At 25.1% G+C, this 21340-nt stretch overlaps 6 protein-coding genes across 8 annotated transcripts in view; 3 read left to right on the forward strand and 3 right to left on the reverse strand.

Annotated features, from left to right (window-relative positions):
• The first annotated feature begins 675 nt into the window (after positions 1-675).
• On the forward strand, positions 676-1690 carry LOC126906654 (uncharacterized). Its single transcript, XM_050687350.1, has one exon. It carries the CDS (start codon positions 727-729, stop codon positions 1579-1581), a length of 855 nt encoding a protein of 284 aa, XP_050543307.1. The 5' UTR covers positions 676-726; the 3' UTR covers positions 1582-1690.
• A 79-nt stretch (positions 1691-1769) lies between these two features.
• On the reverse strand, positions 1770-7779 carry LOC126906651 (uncharacterized). Its single transcript, XM_050687344.1, has 5 exons — positions 7680-7779; positions 7532-7614; positions 6607-6790; positions 6010-6539; positions 1770-2331 (listed from the first exon to the last, which is right to left on the reverse strand). The coding sequence occupies exons 2-5, from the start codon at positions 7553-7555 to the stop codon at positions 1975-1977; spliced, it is 1095 nt and encodes a 364-aa protein (XP_050543301.1). The 5' UTR covers positions 7556-7614; positions 7680-7779; the 3' UTR covers positions 1770-1974.
• Positions 7780-7848: 69 nt separating this feature from the next.
• On the forward strand, positions 7849-11972 carry LOC126906652 (cytosolic Fe-S cluster assembly factor NUBP1 homolog). Of its 2 annotated transcripts, none has more exons than XM_050687346.1 (8): positions 7849-8043; positions 8205-8309; positions 8651-8787; positions 8856-8924; positions 8988-9020; positions 10110-10200; positions 11310-11699; positions 11827-11967. In XM_050687346.1, the coding sequence occupies exons 1-8, from the start codon at positions 8022-8024 to the stop codon at positions 11868-11870; spliced, it is 891 nt and encodes a 296-aa protein (XP_050543303.1). In that variant the 5' UTR covers positions 7849-8021; the 3' UTR covers positions 11871-11967. The 2 variants fall into 2 exon arrangements, with proteins under 2 accessions (XP_050543303.1, XP_050543302.1); XM_050687345.1 differs by having other exon boundaries at positions 7850-8043; positions 11310-11765; positions 11827-11972.
• A 258-nt stretch (positions 11973-12230) lies between these two features.
• Positions 12231-13428, forward strand: LOC126906655 (uncharacterized). The gene is made up of 2 exons (XM_050687351.1): positions 12231-12350; positions 12971-13428. Exons 1-2 carry the CDS (start codon positions 12345-12347, stop codon positions 13199-13201), a joined length of 237 nt encoding a protein of 78 aa, XP_050543308.1. The 5' UTR covers positions 12231-12344; the 3' UTR covers positions 13202-13428.
• Positions 13429-13675: 247 nt separating this feature from the next.
• On the reverse strand, positions 13676-16631 carry LOC126906653 (palmitoyltransferase ZDHHC3). 2 transcript variants are annotated; one of them, XM_050687349.1, is made up of 7 exons: positions 16585-16602; positions 16316-16493; positions 15890-16075; positions 14815-14951; positions 14428-14512; positions 14123-14335; positions 13676-13831 (listed from the first exon to the last, which is right to left on the reverse strand). In XM_050687349.1, the coding sequence occupies exons 2-7, from the start codon at positions 16403-16405 to the stop codon at positions 13676-13678; spliced, it is 867 nt and encodes a 288-aa protein (XP_050543306.1). In that variant the 5' UTR covers positions 16406-16493; positions 16585-16602. The 2 variants fall into 2 exon arrangements, with proteins under 2 accessions (XP_050543306.1, XP_050543305.1); XM_050687348.1 differs by having other exon boundaries at positions 16316-16631.
• Positions 16632-18738: 2107 nt separating this feature from the next.
• The window catches only part of LOC126907487 (ras-related and estrogen-regulated growth inhibitor), a 6949-nt gene continuing 4347 nt past the window's right edge, over positions 18739-21340 (reverse strand). Inside the window, exons 3-5 of the mRNA XM_050688814.1 lie at positions 20748-20821; positions 19299-19497; positions 18739-19235 (exon numbers count right to left, since the gene is read on the reverse strand). Coding sequence (XP_050544771.1) covers positions 19015-19235; positions 19299-19497; positions 20748-20821 — 494 coding nt within the window. The 3' untranslated portion in view covers positions 18739-19014. The remainder of the gene's footprint in view (positions 19236-19298; positions 19498-20747; positions 20822-21340) is intronic.

A 21340-nucleotide genomic window follows, 5' to 3' on the forward strand; every position in this document is an offset into this window, starting at 1 on the left:
CCCCCCCCCCCCCGAATCTCGGTGCAATCCCTCGCCTGTACTCCCAGTAAATGCAGAAATGTGTCTAGCGGCTTTCGCCGACCGCTGGCGTATTGAATTTCAAATGTCGCGATCAAATGACATCCAGCGGCTTATATACCAAGTGAAAAGCAAAAGAACATTCCGTCCGTTCACTAGTAATAATTCTCGCCAATATCTTTAACGGCTATTGGCTGTAAAACACGATCGCGTGTGTAGTGTCCGTCAGACGGAGAGATTCGACAGGAAGTATTATAACGATGTGCATGTGTAACAGCACATGACAACATTGTGTGATTTTTAAATCGAGCTAGTTGCACGCGCACCGCAATTAGCTTGGCCAGTAAATTAATTGTCGGACGTATTATGCAACTCGCAGTGGCGGCGATCTCTACACGGACTGCTGCCGCCGCCTGCAGTGTACACACACACATCTTCGTCGTATTCGCGGCCGAGTAATTATGACCAGTCTGGCATAACAATGTATTTGTATGAACAATATAATTATTACGGTAACGTCGTTATGTTGTACAGAAATAGATTAGTCGAAACGAGTGCAACGTTAATTGAAAAGTAAGAGAAAAAATACATTCGTCGTGGAAAAGTGAAAGCCCCCGGGGGAGGAGAAGTGCATTGAATGAGTGCGTCGTATATATAAACACGGCGACGCTTTTGGCTAATCAAATTCGTTTTTCGTTTACCTCCATCATGTTGTTGTTGTTGTTATTGTGCGGTTGTCTTTCGGCCGCACTAGCCGGCCAACAGTCAAAACGCAGCGAACAATCCGATTTCGGGTACGGCGACAGCGGCGAGTTCAGCCATTTCCAAGACGAACAACCGTTCCATTCCGGATATGCCCAACAGCAACAGCACAACGACTGGCAGCCGTATCACCACCACGAAGAGCCCAAAGTGTCAGTGATAGAGAAAAAGGTGCCCGTACCGTATCACGTCCAAGTCGAAAAACCCGTGCACTACATCGTAAAAGTGCCGGTGGACAAACCGCGTGCAGTACACATACCTAAACCGTATCCGGTTAAAGTCGAAAAAGAGGTACCGTACCCGGTGAAAGTGTACGAGCCCCAGCCATATCCGGTGGAGAAAAAAGTTCCGGTGGCCGTTAAGGTACCGTACGACAGACCGGTACCCTACCACGTCGAAAAACCCTATCCCGTTTACAAGGAAAAAATCGTCAGGTACCCAGTTTATAAGAACGTGCCGTACCCAGTCAAAGTTCCATACGACAGACCTTACCCGGTTCACGTGCCCGTAGAGAAAAAGGTTCCGTTCCCGGTAGAAAAACCCGTGCCGGTACCAGTTAAAGTGCCGTACGACAGGCCTGTACCGTATAACGTTTACAAGAACGTGCCAGTGCCTTACGAAAAACCAGTGCCGTATCCAGTAGAAAAAGAAGTGCCCTATCCCGTCAAAGTTCCGGTTCATGTTCCAGTCCATGTACCAGTCAAGATCGAGCACAAACCACATTACGAACACGAACACAGTTACGGTCATCATTCCGAAAACTTCGACCAAGAGTCCTACAGCCACGGACATGATTTTTAAACGTGTTCGCCATCAGCGTACTCAATAATTCTGATTGAATATTATCTTTTGTATACTTTTGTATTTGTACTACCCCAATTACTTATTAATAAACTATTTGTTTTTTGTACTTGGATTAATTTTTTTGTAAATATATGTAATGACTTTCAAGGAAAATAAACGTTAAGCGTTAAACAAATAAGTGCTCATTTAATTTTATACAATTCGAATTATTATTCATTAAGTTGACTATTATAACAAAATACGATCATTCTCTTGCTTAACAATTACTGTATTCATTTTTGCATATAGTCATAAAATAAAAAAAAACTTAACAGTACTTTTTTGGTTAAAATAAATGAAAAAAAAAACGTCTTCTGTAATACAATTTAGTTAAAAAAATGAAATAAAAATTTAGGATATTTGAATAAAGGTGGTTTTGGCGGAACCGTTGATTAAAGGACATTCAATTATCTTTTCTGGACTCACAGTTCCAACGTTGACCGTCAAGCGAGTTATAAGTGGAATCCTATCGTCGTTAGGCATATCTTTCCAAATTGTATTCATAACCCGTTCAGCAGTGACTATTTCATTCTGTTCGTCTAAAGCAGAGTTTAATTGATCGACTTTCAGTAACAAAACTATGACGGCATTTTTTACTGTAGGGTTGAAAGTATCACATAAAAAGTGAAAAGCTTTGATTGCTTTCCATGGAATATCTTGGACATTTTCAACGACGAGCACTTCATGTTCTTCTAGTGGCGAAACTATCTATAAACAAGTTGTTTATCACGTTAAACTTCTTACAATTTATTGAAATTCAGAAACAAGACGTGAATTTATATTCAAAATTATGGATTCAAACAGATATAAACTTTCCTAGAGATTTCAAATAGAAAATCTGATGTAAACACATTAATAAAAAACGAGAAATTAACCTTAATTTTGTTGTACGATAAACTAGTGACAGATTATTTTATAAAAAATACACGAGTGAAAGTATAATTATAAAAGTTCTTAAATTGGTTTCCTTATTTTAATTATACTATTTAGGAAGTACGAATTTACCACAGAATTTTAAACTATAATTTAATATATTTAATGTTTAAAATATATACATATGTAAAAAAGGGAATTTAACTAATACTACTACGTTGTGTTATATTAGTCGATTATGTTAGGGGCGATCTCTTCTAATTTTATTTTAATCAATGTTTTCTTGGCTGCTAGAGTACAGTGCCATTCGGTATAAAATTATAAAGACCGAATTTGAAAAAAGAATATCCCCATCTCGAAGTAAAAGTTGAGGGCTATTATCCAGTATTTTTTAGTATCGAGTTATTAATGAATAAATAATGTACCAGAAAAATGTTTAGGTACATATTTATTTAAATTATTAAAATTAACCAATTATAGATGTCTTAAATGTAAATAATTCTGTAAAATTATATCCTAAAATAGTTTTGAAACTTATTTATAGTACTGGTTAACAAAATTATGCTTTTTTAATCATCCGTGATAAAAATAAACTCGATAATTACTACATTGATTTAAAATTTACAATTACATTTTTACCACCACCTATAGTTCTTTTCTAATTATTCATTAGTAAAAACCGGGTAATTTCATTAAATTTTTCTTTGAATAGTTATTTTATTTTGACGCGTCGCTGAAAAGGTATTGGTTTTACTGTGCTCCGTTATTTTTTCATATATCATAATGATGTGTGTACAATTATCCGCCAAAATGTCATATTTAATCTATTTAAAAACATATTTATATCTATTTTCTATGCAATTGTGTATATATTATATATAATTTAATGCATTGTCGCACCTACATTATATTTAACATCCTATATTTTTATTTAAAATATATTTCGACAACTTTGTATAAATCTTTTAACATAAAATGATAAAATTTATTTGTTATTTAGTAGCCTTTGTAAAATAATATTAATTTAAATAGATCACTGATATAATTAATCTCAGTGTAATTTTGGAATATATTAAATCAATATTTTTTACATAGGGTAGTTTATTTAGTGAATGAAAAGTTAATAATTCTGTATATCTTATAAAGTGTTAAACATTTATAATTTGATGCTAAACTCATGAAAATTGCAATGTTCTTTCACTGGTGATATTACTCTAACTTTTTTTTTATCATAACGTATTATATCGCTTTAATTTGATTTACGTTAAAAAAATTCAGTACTTAAAAATATTAAGTTGAAAAACGTTATATTATCATTTCGAATTACGACAAATGCGATCATTAAAAAAAGTTAGCATTTTAAATGTAAAATAATATTTTTAATTTTGTGCGGTTTTAATACTTGCTCATTTTGAGAAAAATGTTTTCAATTGAAGAAAATTCGGGATCTTGTGGTGTTTAGTTGAGTAATATTATTTAAATAGAAGTTGCATATACGAGCAACAGAAAAAATAAATCACAGAAAAAACATTACTTTCTTAGCTTCTCATTGAAGCTAAAATACAGTATAAGAATTAATATAATGAAATATTAGATAATCTTACAAAGCTTAATGACAATAAATTAACAAACCAACAGATTTATTAACATTAGTTATACAAATAAAATATTATTTCTTAAAGTCATTTTTAGCTTTATATTATACAGATTCTGTTACAGAAATAACTGTCTGAATTTTATTTATACTTGAATTATAAAGTAATTGAGAGTGAGTAATTATAATGTACACCATACAAATATTTTATTTGGTCGACTATGTTATAAAAAAAATGATGGTGTGAAAGAGAAAGATTTGGAACATTATATAAACAAAGAAAGGAACTTGTTGTTAAAAAACCATTTGGCAAAAATATTCAAATAAAATTGTTTTATTCTAAAATTGTTGTCGCGTATAAATAAAAGGGTGACCAAACGTACTCTTTTACGAAGATTTTCCTTTTTTTATGTCATTTTATGACATGTCTTTTGGTCAAAATGTCTTCTTTTTATCTTTATTTATCAATTCATATTCCATACGCAATATTAAACAAACAACATATTTTAAATTACAAAAAGAAAAGACGATGTTTAAAAAATATACATTACCAATTTATCTTTAATCAGGATTATCTGTTAGATCTAATTATATTTACCATAAAACATAAATGGAGTTTGAAAAACAAACTTAGACAAAAATATTAGGCCTCATTTTATTTTTGATGCGTCTTACCCTTTTCTTAAATTATTTATTTATTATAATAATTAAATTTTTCTGATTTGGAAACGTAGCTCTCAAGATTTCCTTGTTACCAAAACTGCACATCGAAGTTAAGAAGGTATTGTTTTTATAATGATGAGCGTTTTTTTTTATGAGTGTGTATGTAAATTCAAAGCTCTCACTGAATGGATTTTGTATGTTTATGCTTCAAAAGATTCTGATTTTAATCTAGCTGAACCTATCGTCACTAAAAATTGTGAAAACACCCTCAATTTTAAAAATATTTTAAATATCTCAAAATTGTGCTACCATATAAATTTAATTTTCAAAACTTTTTTATTGTATTTTAAAACTACTATTAATTTTTCAAAAAAACACTAATAATACTATAATTTTAATAAGGTATACTAGAGATAATAAGTTTTCTTTTGTTGTGCTACACATGAAAATCTAAGAAAGAGAAATTAATTCCAACGATTATTCTAATATAAAAAATTGACTGTAAACGTATAATTTCTCAATTTTTACAAAAATCCAAAACAAAACTTTTATTTTTTGAAAATAATTTGATATTTTTTCTATGAGTTATTTGAATATAAAGCAAAAATTGCAAAATTTTTGTAAACATTCATCACTGATCGTAATGAAATTTTAATACAATATAAAATATATAATAACCTTTTTTTGGTATGCTTTTTGTGAAAATACAATGTAAAACTTAAGTACAGGAAGGGTTAGAAAGGGACCATTTACGAAAGTAAATAAAATTTTTTCAACTATATTTATGAAAAGGTTCTAATGACATTTTTTTGATAAGCGATGTAAAATGTTAAATTTCTTATGATTGTGATTAAAATTTTCTTATGTATATCTCTCTCAAACAAAACCATATATACGCTACTGGGCAAAAATTAGAAGTTTATATTTTAACTCGTTTTGTTTTGGTGTTATTTTTAATAACAAATAAAAATAAAAACTTTCTAAGGTATATTTTTCAACATGTATTAATAATAAAATAAAAATAATAATAACAACAGATTTTGTGAAAAGTATTGTCCTAGAGGTAGCTTGAAATTTTTCTTAACATTAAAATCATTCCTATTTTTTTGTGAACGATCTAATTATGTATTATTTTATTCAAATACTTTTATCATTATTAGAATCTTAAAAACCTATCTAATTAAAATCAGTCTGTTTTTTTTACATGAATAGTGGAAGTTCCAACAATATAACTTAAAAATATAAAATAAATTTACCTTCGAATAAACTTGACTTTCTTCGTCAGATTCGGAAGTATCTGTCATTGTTCTCCAGTTGGATCCATTGACCCATAATATTTTACCAGTATTGCTCATCGCTTTGTTTTTAAACATAGTACTAACGACTGATGCCAAACAGTTGGAAGTCGGTGTGTTATTTTCATCGTGCATAAGTAATAGAACAAATGGTTCGCCAGGTTTTCTAAGTCGCTGAAAGCCTGCTCTCAGTTTACTCCATAACCTTTTGTTTTGTGAAGGGAACTGTTTTTTATGCAATTCTACTTCATTTTTGAAGCAATTACTGTCCATACATTGCGAGCTTGATGAAATACCACTGATGATAGATGAGTACAAATTTTCTACCGAATTCATATAAGAAGAACAAAGAATACCAAAAATTCCAAAAATTAAAATTAAAATAGGTAATCTATAGTTTAATAATATTTTTGAATATAACTCTTTAAAATTAGTACAAAGTTCGACTTTAGGATCTGCAAAATTGTCTTTGATAGATGATCTTGAAGAAACTAAAGAAAAATTAATATTAGACGTACATAACTGTCAGGTTAAATGAATAAATTTATATTGACTTACTATTTTTTCTAAATAATATGTCCCATTCGGAATTGAGACATGCCATACATTTACTAGGCTTCCGAGATTTATGATTAATAAGAAACAATTCACATTCTACTATATTGAAAGTGTCAGCATACAATTTGGCATGATTAATAAAACTGATTGAGTACTCATCTATTGGAGATCCACATTTTTCACACTGTACATTAAAAAATAACTATAATACTTTTTAATCTTAATTATATATCAAAATTTCAACAATTTTAAAGCCAATAATACCATAAACATACTACATATGTAGTATGCTATATTAATAATGTAATACTATTAATGAAATGATTTTTGATAAAATAAACTAAAAAAAATTTTCTATAGATAGATGTATTTTATTATCAGTTAGACAAAATAAAATGAGTTGACTTCAACTTTTATTAATATAAAATTCTAAGAAGTATTGAGTATATACAAAACATAAATATTTGTTATTAATTATGTTAAACAAACTAAATTTTTATTTTAAAGTTATTATCATTATTTTTATTATTTCTAAAAAATAAAATTTTAAAAATATTAACTTGAATTTAAAATAAAACTATGGAGTCAATGCTACAAGTTTTTAAATTGTATAATTGCACAGTAACCTTTTAGCAAAATATAGACTTTTATTTTTTTTGTTTATTGAAATGATTTGTTTTAGAAAAAGTAAAAGAAAAAATTCCTAACTCAACTTTTTCCAGTGCAAATAATTTAGTTTAAAGCTATAAATGAATAACTAATCAAATTTAATAATTTTCAATAATAAATCTTTAATTATCATTAATATATGGAAATATGAGTTTTCCATTCATAAAACATAATTGTAGTTATTATAATATATAAAATATAAATCAAATAAATACAAGAGTGTAAATCATTTTTTTTAAGTAATTTAAATACTTACTGAGGGCATATATGGCGCAGTCATTTTAAAAATAGTAATATTAGAACATCAAAAAGAAGGTTCATTTATTTTAAACATTGTAAAATGTTAAAACAAAATAAATCATGATTATTTTGATAAAAGTAAAATATATTATCAAAATTCAAATAATTACAAAAACGTTTTTAATTTTAACTAACAGTATGAATACATTATGGTAAGATAAACCTGTTGGATGTTAGTATAATTATACAACGATAAGAAAATGTTTCTATTTCCCAAATATCCAATATGTGCTACCATCTGATAACACATTTAAGTTATGTGATAACATACTGTTATTCATGTTTTAAATCATTTTTATCTTAGTGAGAAAATTTAGAATCTTTAAAAATGAAGTTGTTATAATATTTTATGTTACGTAAATTTATTATCTTGGTAGTGTTACCTAAATCTATAAATTTATTTCCAATTTTTAATATTATCAATTACTACTAGAAAGTTGATTGAAATGGATCCAAATGTACCGAACCGTATGTACTCTTAAAAAATTATATTAAAAAATATTTACTTCAATATTTAAATCACTCAATAATTAAACTACATTTAATGATTCAATATTTTCCTTTAATAATTTTCGATAAAAAATATTTCAATATGTATTTATTAATTTGTTAACTTTAAATGAATATAGATTGTCCTGGTACAAATAGTTCATCAGCTGGTCAAGTATCTGCTTGTCAAGGGTGTCCAAATCAAAAAATTTGTGCCTCTGGATTGACTCAGGCCCCTGATCCAGGCAAGTTATATTATACTTAAGTAATAAGTAATACTAACTAATCATATAAGCTTATATAAACTTATAATCATTAAATTAAATTTTGTGTCATATTGATTGTTTTAACTTAATAAAAATCATAATATATGTATGTAGTATAACTATAACATTTTTTCTTTAAATAATCACTTTTTTATGAAAAATAATTCAAGTTATATTAGTTTTTAACATTAAATTTGAGATAGGTTTTCAAAAGTTAATTTTAAAAGTTGAATGAGAACTGTTGATATTTTTTTACTTTGCATAACTTTAAGAGATTACTATAATGTATATATAGTGTAAATATTATTATATTTTTATAGCATTGGAAGTATTGAAGCATCGGTTGTCATCAGTAAAACATAAAATTCTAATACTTTCTGGTAAAGGTGGTGTTGGAAAAAGTACGTTTACTTCTTTGTTAGCTCGAGTATTAGCATGTGAAAATGAGCAGCAAAATGTAATGTTTAAAAATATTAATATCACTTAATTATTAAAGAAAATATTAGAATAATTATCTTTTTGAAGGTTGGTGTACTAGATGTTGATATATGTGGACCATCTCTTCCAATTGTATTTGGAGTTCAAGATGAAAAAGTATTTATTTTTCATAGTTGAAAAATTTAATTATTTTTAAAATCAATATTTGATTTTTAATAGGTACATCAAAGTGGTTCAGGATGGTCACCAGTGGTATGTATTAGAGTTTATCAGGATCTGAATCCTGAAAGTGTTTGGTAACCTTAGTGGTATGGTTGGTCTCTACAATGTTTTAGGGTCATAGGTTCTAATCCTTGCCTCTTTTTTTCACACAATTTCCATTATACTTTCTATGACTGACCGTTAAACCCCAGTAGCCATGTTACCTTTTCTTAAAAAAAAAAAATCATTATTCTATAATAATTACCAGTTGCTTTTGATTTTTTGTACATATACGTGTATATATACGCGTTTTTGTGTTAACAATTTTGAAACAATTGAATTGTTCTTTCAGTACCTAAGGAAAAACAGTTATTTTCAAATCAATTAAAAAACTATGTTTGTGCAATTGGTGAAAATAAATTTCAACCTGACTCAATTATATTATTGTGTAAATTTTGTAATATATAAAATAAATTATGAAAAAAAATTTAACATCTTAATACATTAAAAAATATATTAAAGTTTTAAAATGTGCAAAAATTCAAATGAAAAAATATATATTTTCATCGGACATCTGTTTTCTAGAATATTTTAATGTTTAATTAGAAGTAGCCTTATTTTTTTTAATGACACTTTAAATTGTCCAATAACTTTATGAATAATGATTAAATAATCATTTATAAACAACAAATAATGTATAGAGAAATGTATGATAATGTATCACCCAATATAGAACAAGTCCCAGAAAGTTACTCTCAGCATTTACTTTTGACACATTGTTACTGATTAACATACAAAAAATTGTCTTCCTTCATATCTATTAATAACTGCAAAGACATAAAACCATGAATAATACCTAATATTTACAAGCTAATCAAAATTTACCTGCTTAAAATTTAAATAAATTAAAATATTGCTCATTTGGGTATACACAAATGGAGTAAATTAATGTAGTACAGCCTTTAGTTTTAATTTCCCCTAAAATTTTAATTAAATTTATTATTTCACCATTCTATAAAATTTATTAAAACTTTAGTTAAAAATTAGTCAAGATTTTATAATTCAGCTATTTTATTTTAATTGAGCTTCTAATTGAAATTTCTGCTATCATGTACTACATTTTAATTCTTTAATTTTAAGTTTGTTGAAGAAAACTTGTCTGTTATGTCTGTGGGATTTTTACTGGATGATAGAGATGATGCAGTTATCTGGAGAGGTCCTAAGAAAAATGGTGAGTTTTACTTAAATAATGAAAATTTAATTATATTTTTATTAAAAATCTTGTTTTATATACTATTTTATTTATATTACATTAAATTTTTTGAAGTTTCAAATTATATGTTTAATATAAATTATCTTTGTACTATAGTTTTTGTATTTTTTATCTTGAATATGTTTTTCAAATCATAATTTTTTTACTAATTTTATAAATAAATTATAAATTTATAAGTCATTAAAAAAAAAAGCAGCACAGAGGAGACATAGCAAAGTTAGGACAAGGAAGTATAGATGATATCTGACATTGATTAACATCACTATCATAAAAAATGCTTCAATGCAAGTCTGTTAAATTTCATAATTTGTATATATTTAATTTTATAATTTCTATGATTTTAAATCTCACTTGAATATTAATTTCCTGTAAATTATTTGCTGGTTGATGATAATAATGATAATTTTTTTAAAAATATTATAGTTCACTTCAAAAGTTTAATTTGATATATGTTAAATGTTGTCAGACCTTCTAGAATATTTTCAAATATCGAATTGAAAAAATAATCGACATACTTGTGTGAGATCTCTTTTAAGCCCTTCCTGTACTTAGGTTTTTCATAAAAAAATTTTAAGAAGCATATCAAAAGAAAGTTCATTGTCTCTTGTATACTTTATTAAAATCTTATTTGGATCTGTGTAAAAATAAAAGTCATATCAGTTTTAAAATGCTGCAAATAAATATTTTTATTATGCCCTTTTAAAACTAAAAAATTGATAATTGGTGAGGAAGAACCAATTTAATTTAATATTTTTTAATTTTTTTATTATTATCTAAATATACTCATTACCCTTTGAAAAAAGTGCAGTTAAAACCTTATAAGATATAAGGAATGTTTATTAAAAGTATAAGATATTAATAAATTGAACAAAACAAATAACTTCCAGAAACCAAAAAATATTCTCAACATTATGTTTATTTTCAACTAATTAAATTATTAATTTATAAAAAGTAAATAATTATTATTATAATATTATAAAATAAAAATTATAAATGATAATTTATAATTTAATTCATTATTATTATTATTTTTTTTTAATAAGTATTATTATTTATTTATTTTATAGCTATGATTAAGCAATTTTTAACGGAAGTTGACTGGGGAGAAACATTGGATTATTTAATTGTGGATACACCACCTGGAACATCTGATGAACATCTTTCACTTGCTCAGTTTCTTAAATCTACTGAAAACTTTTCAGCAATTGTTGTGACTACACCACAAGAAGTTGCATTGTTAGATGTTCGAAAGGAATTGGACTTTGCTAAAAAAGTTGGGTTACCAATATTAGGTGTTGTAGAAAATATGTCTGTGTTTGTTTGTCCTAAATGTAAAGTTACATCAGAAATATTTCCAAAAAATACTGGTGGAGCTGCTCAAATGTCTCTTGAAATGAATGTACCATTTCTTGGATCAGTTCCTTTAGATCCTTCGTTAGGCAAATGTTGTGATGAAGGTATTAATTTTCTACAAAGATATTCAAAATCTCCAACAATTATGGCTATAAAACATATTGTAGAAAGTAATTTTTTTTTCTAAGTTTAATTCAGTTTTAATATTAATATTCAAACATTTTGTTTCAGATGTGAAGAGAAGCTTAAAGCAGGTTGAACCAATGGTATTTTAAACCACTTTTTTAGTATGATATACTAAACAAATATAAAAGGATAATAATACTTATAATTTATAATATTATATACTTATAATTACTAGCTCATTTTATGTACAATGATTACAATAATGTAAAATTTTAACTTCTATATTGAATTAATTTTATATTTATGCACTGATATCATTATAAAAATTATTTTTTTCATAAAATAAAATTTTATTTGTTACATAAAATGATAAAATATTTTTGATATTAAAGAATTTATAACTGATAGTACAAATTTACTCTAGAACCCTGTGTGCTTAATAGTTCATGGTCATTTAAGAGAAAGTATTTCAGTCATCACATAACATTCATATTGTACAAGTGTGACATAATATATTAATATGATATTAGTGATAACATTAAGTATAACTTTTTCAAAAATAAAATTTTATTTATAATAATAATACTTGTGCAGTCTATTGAAGATATTCATTAAACTTAATCATGGAGGTAAATAGATAAGCAATTGTACTTTGTTTTATCATGTATAATATGAAAGTGTATTTTACACATCAATGTAACAATTATAAAACTGTTAAAACTTATCAATACTATAAAATTAAATTACGGAATAAAATATTCCATTTTAAAATATTAATTAAAAACCTTGGATGACTTTGTCTTTAATTAGATTAAAGATATTGTGAAAAATGATGTCATTCTAGTTTATTTTGTTAATGTTACATTTAAAATTGTATAATAACAAGAATTATTTAAAAAGTTCTATTAATTAAATATTAAAAAAACCATTAATATTTATTGGTCAAGACTATTAAATCAAGGCAATACTCAATAAAATTTGGTTACATATTTTAACATTTAAATATTTGTAGCTTAAGGAAATAAGTATATTAAGTATCAAGAGTAGTTAATAGATATCAAATTATGTTTTTAAAGAGACTTAAATTAATGAAACAACATATATTATTTAATTAATATTATATATAAATTATTGTTTGAATAGATTTAACCTCATAAATGCTAAAATATTTTCTATTACTTAATTTTTTTTTAATGTTTTAATTATTTTATAATGTACATCTCATTTTATTATAAAATTATTATATTAGTTCCAGATAATACTGTACATAGTTTTGTTATGTATAAACATAATCTATGGTGCAAAATTTGAAGCATTTTATCCTAGAGAAGCCTATGGTGTGAGCAATGGAGCGTCCAGATCTCCACATGGCCATGGTTCTTTTTATAAATATAGAAATCCAGCTTTGATAGATGCTAAAAATTCTCCAGCTTATGGTTATAGATTTGATGGAAAAAGACGTTTCAATTTTGATAGATAATAATATGAAATTATTATCTAATAGCAAATTAAATTTGTTTAATTATGCTTGCTAACATTATTTTTGTATTTAATCATCAATTATTAAAAATAAAGAATTAACATTTTATTTTTATTAATACTTAAAATGGTTTTTAATTTTTATTAATTATTAATTAATAATAATTCATATTTAATTTTAATTAATAATAATAAATTATTTATAAAAAAAAATATGGCTACCAATCCAAAAAATAACAAAAACTTAATATTAACTATACTTACTAATATAAAATTTATATATTATGTGTTTTTTAACTTAATGATAAAAAATGGTCCTTTGTTCATTAATATTGTAAAAGTAAAATAACATTGTAATTTATATAATAAATTATATAAATTTATTTATATGATAAATTGTAATTTATTTATAAAATAAATGTTCTGAGTAAATATATACATTTTAATAACTAATTATAAATTCTACCTCTATTTATTATACATGCAGATAATTATCTACTTTAATTTTAGGAGCTGGTCTAGAAAATGGCGAAAGCCATGTGATTGAGACACGTCCAAATACTGCTTGTAAACTTTTCCACTTAGATTTTTTCATCCATCTAGCTTCTTCTTTTTTCAATTGTTCAATGCCCTAAGATAATAATTAAGAAAAGCAATAATCAATAAATGTCAGTGTTATGTAACATTAAAATAATAATTAACTAAAACTCACACTCAGTACATTTAGTTTTAACTTCGATTTCATAATAAATTTTAATTATACTTTTAAAATATTATTAAAATAAAAAAATTTATAAGATAATTTTTAATTAATTATATTTAAGTAGATGAAATAAACAATATTTAAATAACAAAGAATCTTTTTACTCAAGAACTACTAATATATAAATGTGCTATTTAAAAATAATATTGTTTATCATACCGTTTCATCAGAACAAATGGCTTGAAGTTGTGTTACAAACATTACCATTGTAAAAATTGAAAATAGTAATGCTTCAAAACCTAAAAATATCAAAAATACTACAGTAGCTGGTGGAGTGTACCAAGAGCACTGTTTCCACTCGGAATGTAAACACCAGACAAATTGGCTTACACATAAGTATAAAGCATGAAATGACATGGCTGCAATATAAAGCTGAAAATAAAAGTAAAACAAAAATTATTTTATACATTATAAAAAATTAAATATTAATATAACTATGGGGTTGTTTAGAATTAATTGGTTACCGTAAACAGAACAAAAAATTTTTGATTGTTTTCTCCTACACAGTTGTTGACCCAAGGACAATGATGATCCATTTTTCTTATGCATCTAAACATGAAATTTTAATATTTAAATATTAATTACGAGGTGAAACATATATTTTTTTCAATAAAAATAAACCTTTTTTTAAAACATTAATATAATTTAATATGGTCTAGTAAAAATTAAAAAAATAAAATACATATTAATAAAGCCTTATGGGTATGAATATCATAGTTATTAATTCAATGGTATAATTTATACTATAGATAACAAATAATTTTTTAATTTTAAAATGATGTCAGAATTAATAATATAAAAGTTTTTATAAATCATATTTAATATATATAACTTCTTTTTAGATATGATACCTCTGACAAACTGAACAATGGTGAGCTCTTGATGGTTTGATACAGCAACATTTTGGACATTTATATATGACTTGACCTTCACGCAATCCTAAATTTTGTATGGTTTCTTTAGTTGCATTTCCTTTTGGTACAGCACCCTGTAAAATTTAATATAACTATTATACATTAAACAAATAATTTTAAATCCTCTTCTTCTTCGCCTTAATCCCAACTACTTGGTGTCAGCCACCCTTATCCTAAACTTTCACTTAACACGATCTCACACATCCTCTACGCTCACATCAGATGTCCTCATATTGCTTTAAATAACATCTCTCCATCTCTTTTAGTCTTCCTCTACCTCTTCTTCCTTCAACATTCAAAACAAATAATTTTAAATAAGTAGTAATATTCTACTTATGCTATTTTTTATAAATTTAAACTTATATATGATACGAAAAAAAAAAAACATTTTTAATTATATGACAAAATTATAAAAAGAATGTTATATTTTAATGACATTTATTTGATTTATATTGAATAAAAAATAAAGTATGTACATATAAAATAAATATATAAATTTAGAATTATTAAAAATACAACATATCACAAAAACTTATGAATAATGTTAAAATATAATTAATATATTAATATGTCCACTAATAATTATTTACTTAAAATAATAAATTATAAAATACAATTTGAAAGTTATTTAAATAATAGATTTAAATTGAACAGTTTATTTATAAGAAAGGATACTAGTAATTTTTAATACTTTCAAGAAATATAAAAATCAGAATATTTTTATCTAGAGATATAAGTAATTAATCAAATATAAGTAGCAATATTGATAGCTAAACTGTACATATAAATAATAGTGACATCAGGAGATCCAGTGTAAAATTGTTTACTATTTTCACGAAAAACAAAAATAAGTCAAAAAGCGACTTTCTCATAAAACACATCCAATTACTGTACTTCATATCATTAATAATAAGCCATAACTATTGGCAACAATACTTCGGTGGAATTATTTAGAAGAACAAATTGAATTAATATATTTTAGTAGGAGGTACGCACAATAATTACTACTTACAGGATCAGTGAACATTGTACGTAAATGTGAAGCCATTGCAAGAAATGCAAAACTTTGAAATATTAACATATTTACAAACTGAAAAATTGGATATGGACATGGTAAGAGTGTAACAAAGGTAATAACAAACTCTGCATATAAAATCAGTAGCCATGTAAATATAGCACAAATAATTCCACAAATATCCTAAAAAAATAGTTAAAACAATTTAGATTATTAAATATTTTACTTATAAACTAATATTTTGAATTAATAAAAGTATTGTTTTTAAAATTTTATTATGTACATGTAATTATAAAAAAATATATTTTGTAAACTAGATTTTTAAGAAATGTAATTTTTTAACTACCTCTCAAGAATCTGAGGTAATTGATCAGGCAATATTCAAATGTTTTCTAAAATATTTTTTAGTTAACTAATATTTACTTGAATACACCACAAAGATCCACCACAACATTTATTATGAGGATCAAGTCCTTTGTTTGGATAAACTATCATTTGATCGTTATCGTCCATAGTAGAATAGTTCTTGTTTCCATAAAACAATTACATGACGAAAATGTTTCAGCTTAAATTACCTTATTTTAATTCATAAGCAATTGCACTACAAAAATCATAAGTATTATAAAATTTAATTATATGTTTTAAAAATATAATATCAATTATTTGGGTAACATTTTTGATTTTCTAACAACCTTAAAAGTTAAAATATATTTTAAACGTTTGAATTTACTTGCTTTAAATAGTGGCAAATTACTATCACCGATTAAGTAAGTAGTTTGATAACTGATAATACTTTTTCTTATCTATTTATCAAAATAATATAGCCTATAAAACCATTAATTTTTTAATTTTTACGGGTTTAATAATAATAATATACTCGTTATACAACAATAAATTATATTCCTCTAGATATATATTATAAATACCTTTTACAGAGTGTTTTAGTATATTTTGATAGTTCTAATAATTTTTAATGCACTTAACCATTAATCGAGGAGGGGTTATGGGAGTCCTCCAAAAGTTGACGTATACGTCAACTACAGACTATCCCTAGACATTTAATAAAAAATTTATGTATTTTTATAAAAAATTTTAAGGGTAGGGAAAAATCAATTTAGCTTTCTAAAATTTCTAAAAAATTTTTCTTTAACTTACAAAAATATCAAACAAATTTCAAAATTTAACATTTTGTAGTGAAGATCTTAAGGAAAAAATTGATAAAAAATATCTTATTAATATTCAATTGTAAATCTTCTATAGAATTTTTAGTTAATGTTAATTTGAATTTTCTTGTGTTTGTTTTACGATATCAATCATTGAAATATATAATAGAGAATGCAATATTTTCATGCTAATATTGGTTAAAAGTATGTAACGTTCTCTATGAAAATTATCTACACTCGAATGTGGACCTGTTATAAAATTAAAAAAATTGAGTAGTAACCTGTATTATCTTTTAAATATAAATAAATTTATTCAAAGTGAATGATAATTTAACGAAATCTACTTGAAATTATCAAAATAGTTGAATAAATATAACATTTAAATAATTAACATTATTTATGTGATTATTATATATTTGATGATATATGAAAAAAATATAGCCCAAAAAGTATGATTGTAGCGGTAATGTCTTCGTACGTGCAATAAAGTTAATAAAAAGAGGGGAAAATTATAAATAAATGTGGTATAAAGATAATATAAAAAATATGTAATAATGGCGGATTGTTATGGACGATTAAATAATAGAATAATAGTGGTAATATGTTCAATAACTAAATAAATTACAATATCCCTTATACATTTCCTAATCTATTTTAATGATTTATTACGAAAAAAGACATTTGTACTCTAATAGTAAGAATCAAAATTCTACTTAAAGTATTTATACCATACAATAGAATTTCATGTAATAAAATATTTGTAATCTTTTGTCTATTAAATAAATGCACCATGTAAAGTTATCCAATTTTAGTAAGACACTCATTTTCTAATAAACTCTTGATAATTTTAAATTGTTAAGAAAAATATAATAGGCTTGCAAAACTCAAAAATTGGTTTTTTTTTTGTGTTATTTGTAAGATGGATTTTTAATTAATTTATTACTTTTCAAGACTTTTAATTAAATATAGAATTAAAGTTTTAAAATATTTTGAAAAATTGATTTTTTTTTCATGCATAGGTTATATTTTTCAAACTCTTTTTGTACTTGGATTATTTATTAGATTTTTATAAAAAAACATACCAATAATAAAGTATATTAAATCTTGTATAGCTCATAAATATTTTATAAGTGTTTTAAAAAAAAGTTATAGCAGTTTTACCAATAAGTTCTCAGTGTCGCTACAAAGCTAAAACAAAACTAAACAAAATATGAAACTTTATTGATGATTTGGTATAACTTATAAGAACGGGGAAATATTAAGAAAAAAACTTATAAAAATTAGGCTACAGTGAAAAGTGGTATTTTAATTTTTTTACTGAATATTATAGCTGCTATAATATTTTTTGTATATCCCTAAACATAAGTTAGACACATAGCATAAAATTTTAATTTTATTTAAAAATGTAGTTCTAAAATTTAATTAAAGTAATATTTTTATTAATTTTAGTGTATTCAATTAGAATTTATGTGATTAGTATTTTTTTCTTTGGTAAAAGTTTTTATTTACTTATAAAAACTTTTAATTGTAAACTTTGTTAGTTTCAATAATATTTTAATAGTTAATACTACCAATATTTCTTATGTTTTGATAGAAATTAATATTTTTTTAAATTTAAAACTCTTACTAAATTAAAATTTACATTCAATATGAATGATTTATAAAAAAGTAAAATTCATTCAATATTAATTAAAAATATATCTAAATATTACAAAGTTTTAGGAATTTAAACTTGATTTTAAACATTATAACTATTTCAATCCAATATCAAATATTATGATTACAATTATTTTTTTAGAAATTATCACTATAAATATCAATAACTTATTTGGAAATTTTACAAATACAAGCATTAAAAATATTACAATGCCAAATCAAAAGTTGTTCATCAACATAATTTCTGCGTACAATATTTTTTCGCTATAATAACTTGATAGAGAAAATTTTGCTATATAATATTTATTCTTTCGGTAACGCACTGTCACTTTTACCACGAGCATAAGCTTTTACAACTGCTGTTTTGCTTCCTAACATTCGATCAAGTAATGATTGTTTGTTTTTTCGACGAACGCTCATTACTTCCCTACAAACTTCCAGAAATACATCAGCAATCTGACCAACTTGTTCTGCAGCAGCCACTTCTGTGAAACAGCATTCAAAATCTTTTGCTAAAATTTCACCTAAAAAAGCAAAATAATTTGAAATTATATGAGTAAACATTAAATATAATAAAACACACTAACCTTCTTCAGTGCTCACTTGTCTTAAATGAACCATGTCAGCTTTATTAGCCACTAAGACTACAGGCATTTCATATGTGTCTAACATAGTTTGTTTTACTCTCATTACATAGTTAAAAGATCGTCTGTCGGTTATGGTAAATACCATAACTAATGCATCTGCCCAATTATAAACTTCACTTAATGGCATTTCTTCATCATTCTACACAAATAGAAGTATGCACATGAACCAAAAACAGTAAATATTCATTACTATTTAAGTTATTATACTTATAGTCTAAATCAGTGATGTTTTCATAGAGAGGTGGTGCAACAAATCCTGGCCCCCATTGATATTACATTTTTGTTAGCGGAATAATGTGGAGGGTGGGATTCTGTGTTCAAATGTCAAGTGTTAGATTGACATGCCTTTGATAATAGATGAATACCATACTTTTATTGATAGTAATATCACTATATACTATACAAATTACATGATATTGTTGTTTAATTCTAGATATTCCTTATTTTAATCATTATTCATTATTTAAAACTAGGGGTGGCATGATATCAATTGATTCACAATTGACTGCTTGAAATTTGATTAATTGACTAAAGAGATTTTGACCAATAATCTGGTTAAAATAAAAAAAAAGAATTATGTATTTAAATTTTTATTTTAAGTTGTTATTTTAAGAAAGTATTAGCTCCGGGCCCGACAAAACCTAGCACCGGCCCTGCTCCCCATTTATTGTTGTCATGAGCTTTGCCATTATGTTATGTACGACCGTTCATTCAACGTCCTGTCTATCCATTTATTCTTCGCTTTAATTAGCACTGACTTTAAGTTAAAGTTTCTACAGCAACTACAAGAACAAACTGATGAATATTGTTTTGACGTTTGCTTGTAGTTGTTTGTTTAATTTTACATAATTAATTGTATTGTTTATGCAATTATGACATTTAGTAATAAGTGGCCCTCTGTCCATATTATTTGTACTAAATAACTATGTTGTTTATTATATTAATTCCCTATATATTTATAACAAAACACGTGTTTCATATTTAATTAAGTACCTCATACAGACCATTTTTCTTATTCCTCTCATTCCTACAAATCTTCATTCCTTCAGGTAATATACAACAATATTGTTCTACATATTTTCTATCTAACACGTTTGGTCCACGAACAAGCAATAGATCATACACATATCATTAGTTTTACAATTAAAAGTTTAATACAAATATTTTCGATCTAATTTTTATAAAAGTTGCGCTATGAGGACGGCTAATGTATGTGTACATGTTGCAAGAGATCGTGTCAAGTGGAATTTTATGATAAGAGTGGCCGACCCCAAGTAATTGGAATTAAAGCGAAGAAAAAGAAGAGGAAGAAGAATTTTTATAAAAGTTATGTTTTAATAATATTCTTTTTATTCCAGTTATCCAATTTTATTTAAATAAATAAATTACTTTTGGACAAGTGTCTAATATTTCAAAAAGAATTGGCTCTCCATCTACCATCACTTCGTGTTTGTATCTTGTATCTGTAAACATATAATTAATAATATTATAGAATAGTAAAGATAAAGATTAAAAAATATTAACATCCAAATTTTCGATTTTAAAGATTAAGACTTCTTAATCGCTGAATAGTTTAAGTTAGTTTTAGTTTGTCTTATTTATTAAATGAAAATAAACTAAATATGTTTTAAAAAAAACCCAGCACAGGGGGGTCGCGGCACAGTGGTGACGTGGCATAGTTGGATCAAGTAAATGATATCTGACAGTGATTAAAATCACTATCAAAAATAAACGCTTCGATGCAAATCTTTAGATAGTGTTTAATTTTAAAAAAATTGGTGTTTTATTCCAAAAGCTACTTGATCTGCTGGTTCCTTATTAATATCTCGATAAAGATAAAGTATGGTAAATGAAACAGGGTTTATTAAAAAATATTATTTGTCATAAAAAAATTGTGTAGATCCATAAACTTTTCAATAAGTTATAGCATTATAAAGTTAAATATAATATAAATAATAAAATCGAGAATTTTCACACGAAAA

Source organism: Daktulosphaira vitifoliae, unplaced genomic scaffold (genome assembly GCF_025091365.1).
Source record: "Daktulosphaira vitifoliae isolate Bord-2020 unplaced genomic scaffold, ASM2509136v1 Scaffold_5, whole genome shotgun sequence".
NCBI lineage: Eukaryota > Metazoa > Arthropoda > Insecta > Hemiptera > Phylloxeridae > Daktulosphaira > Daktulosphaira vitifoliae.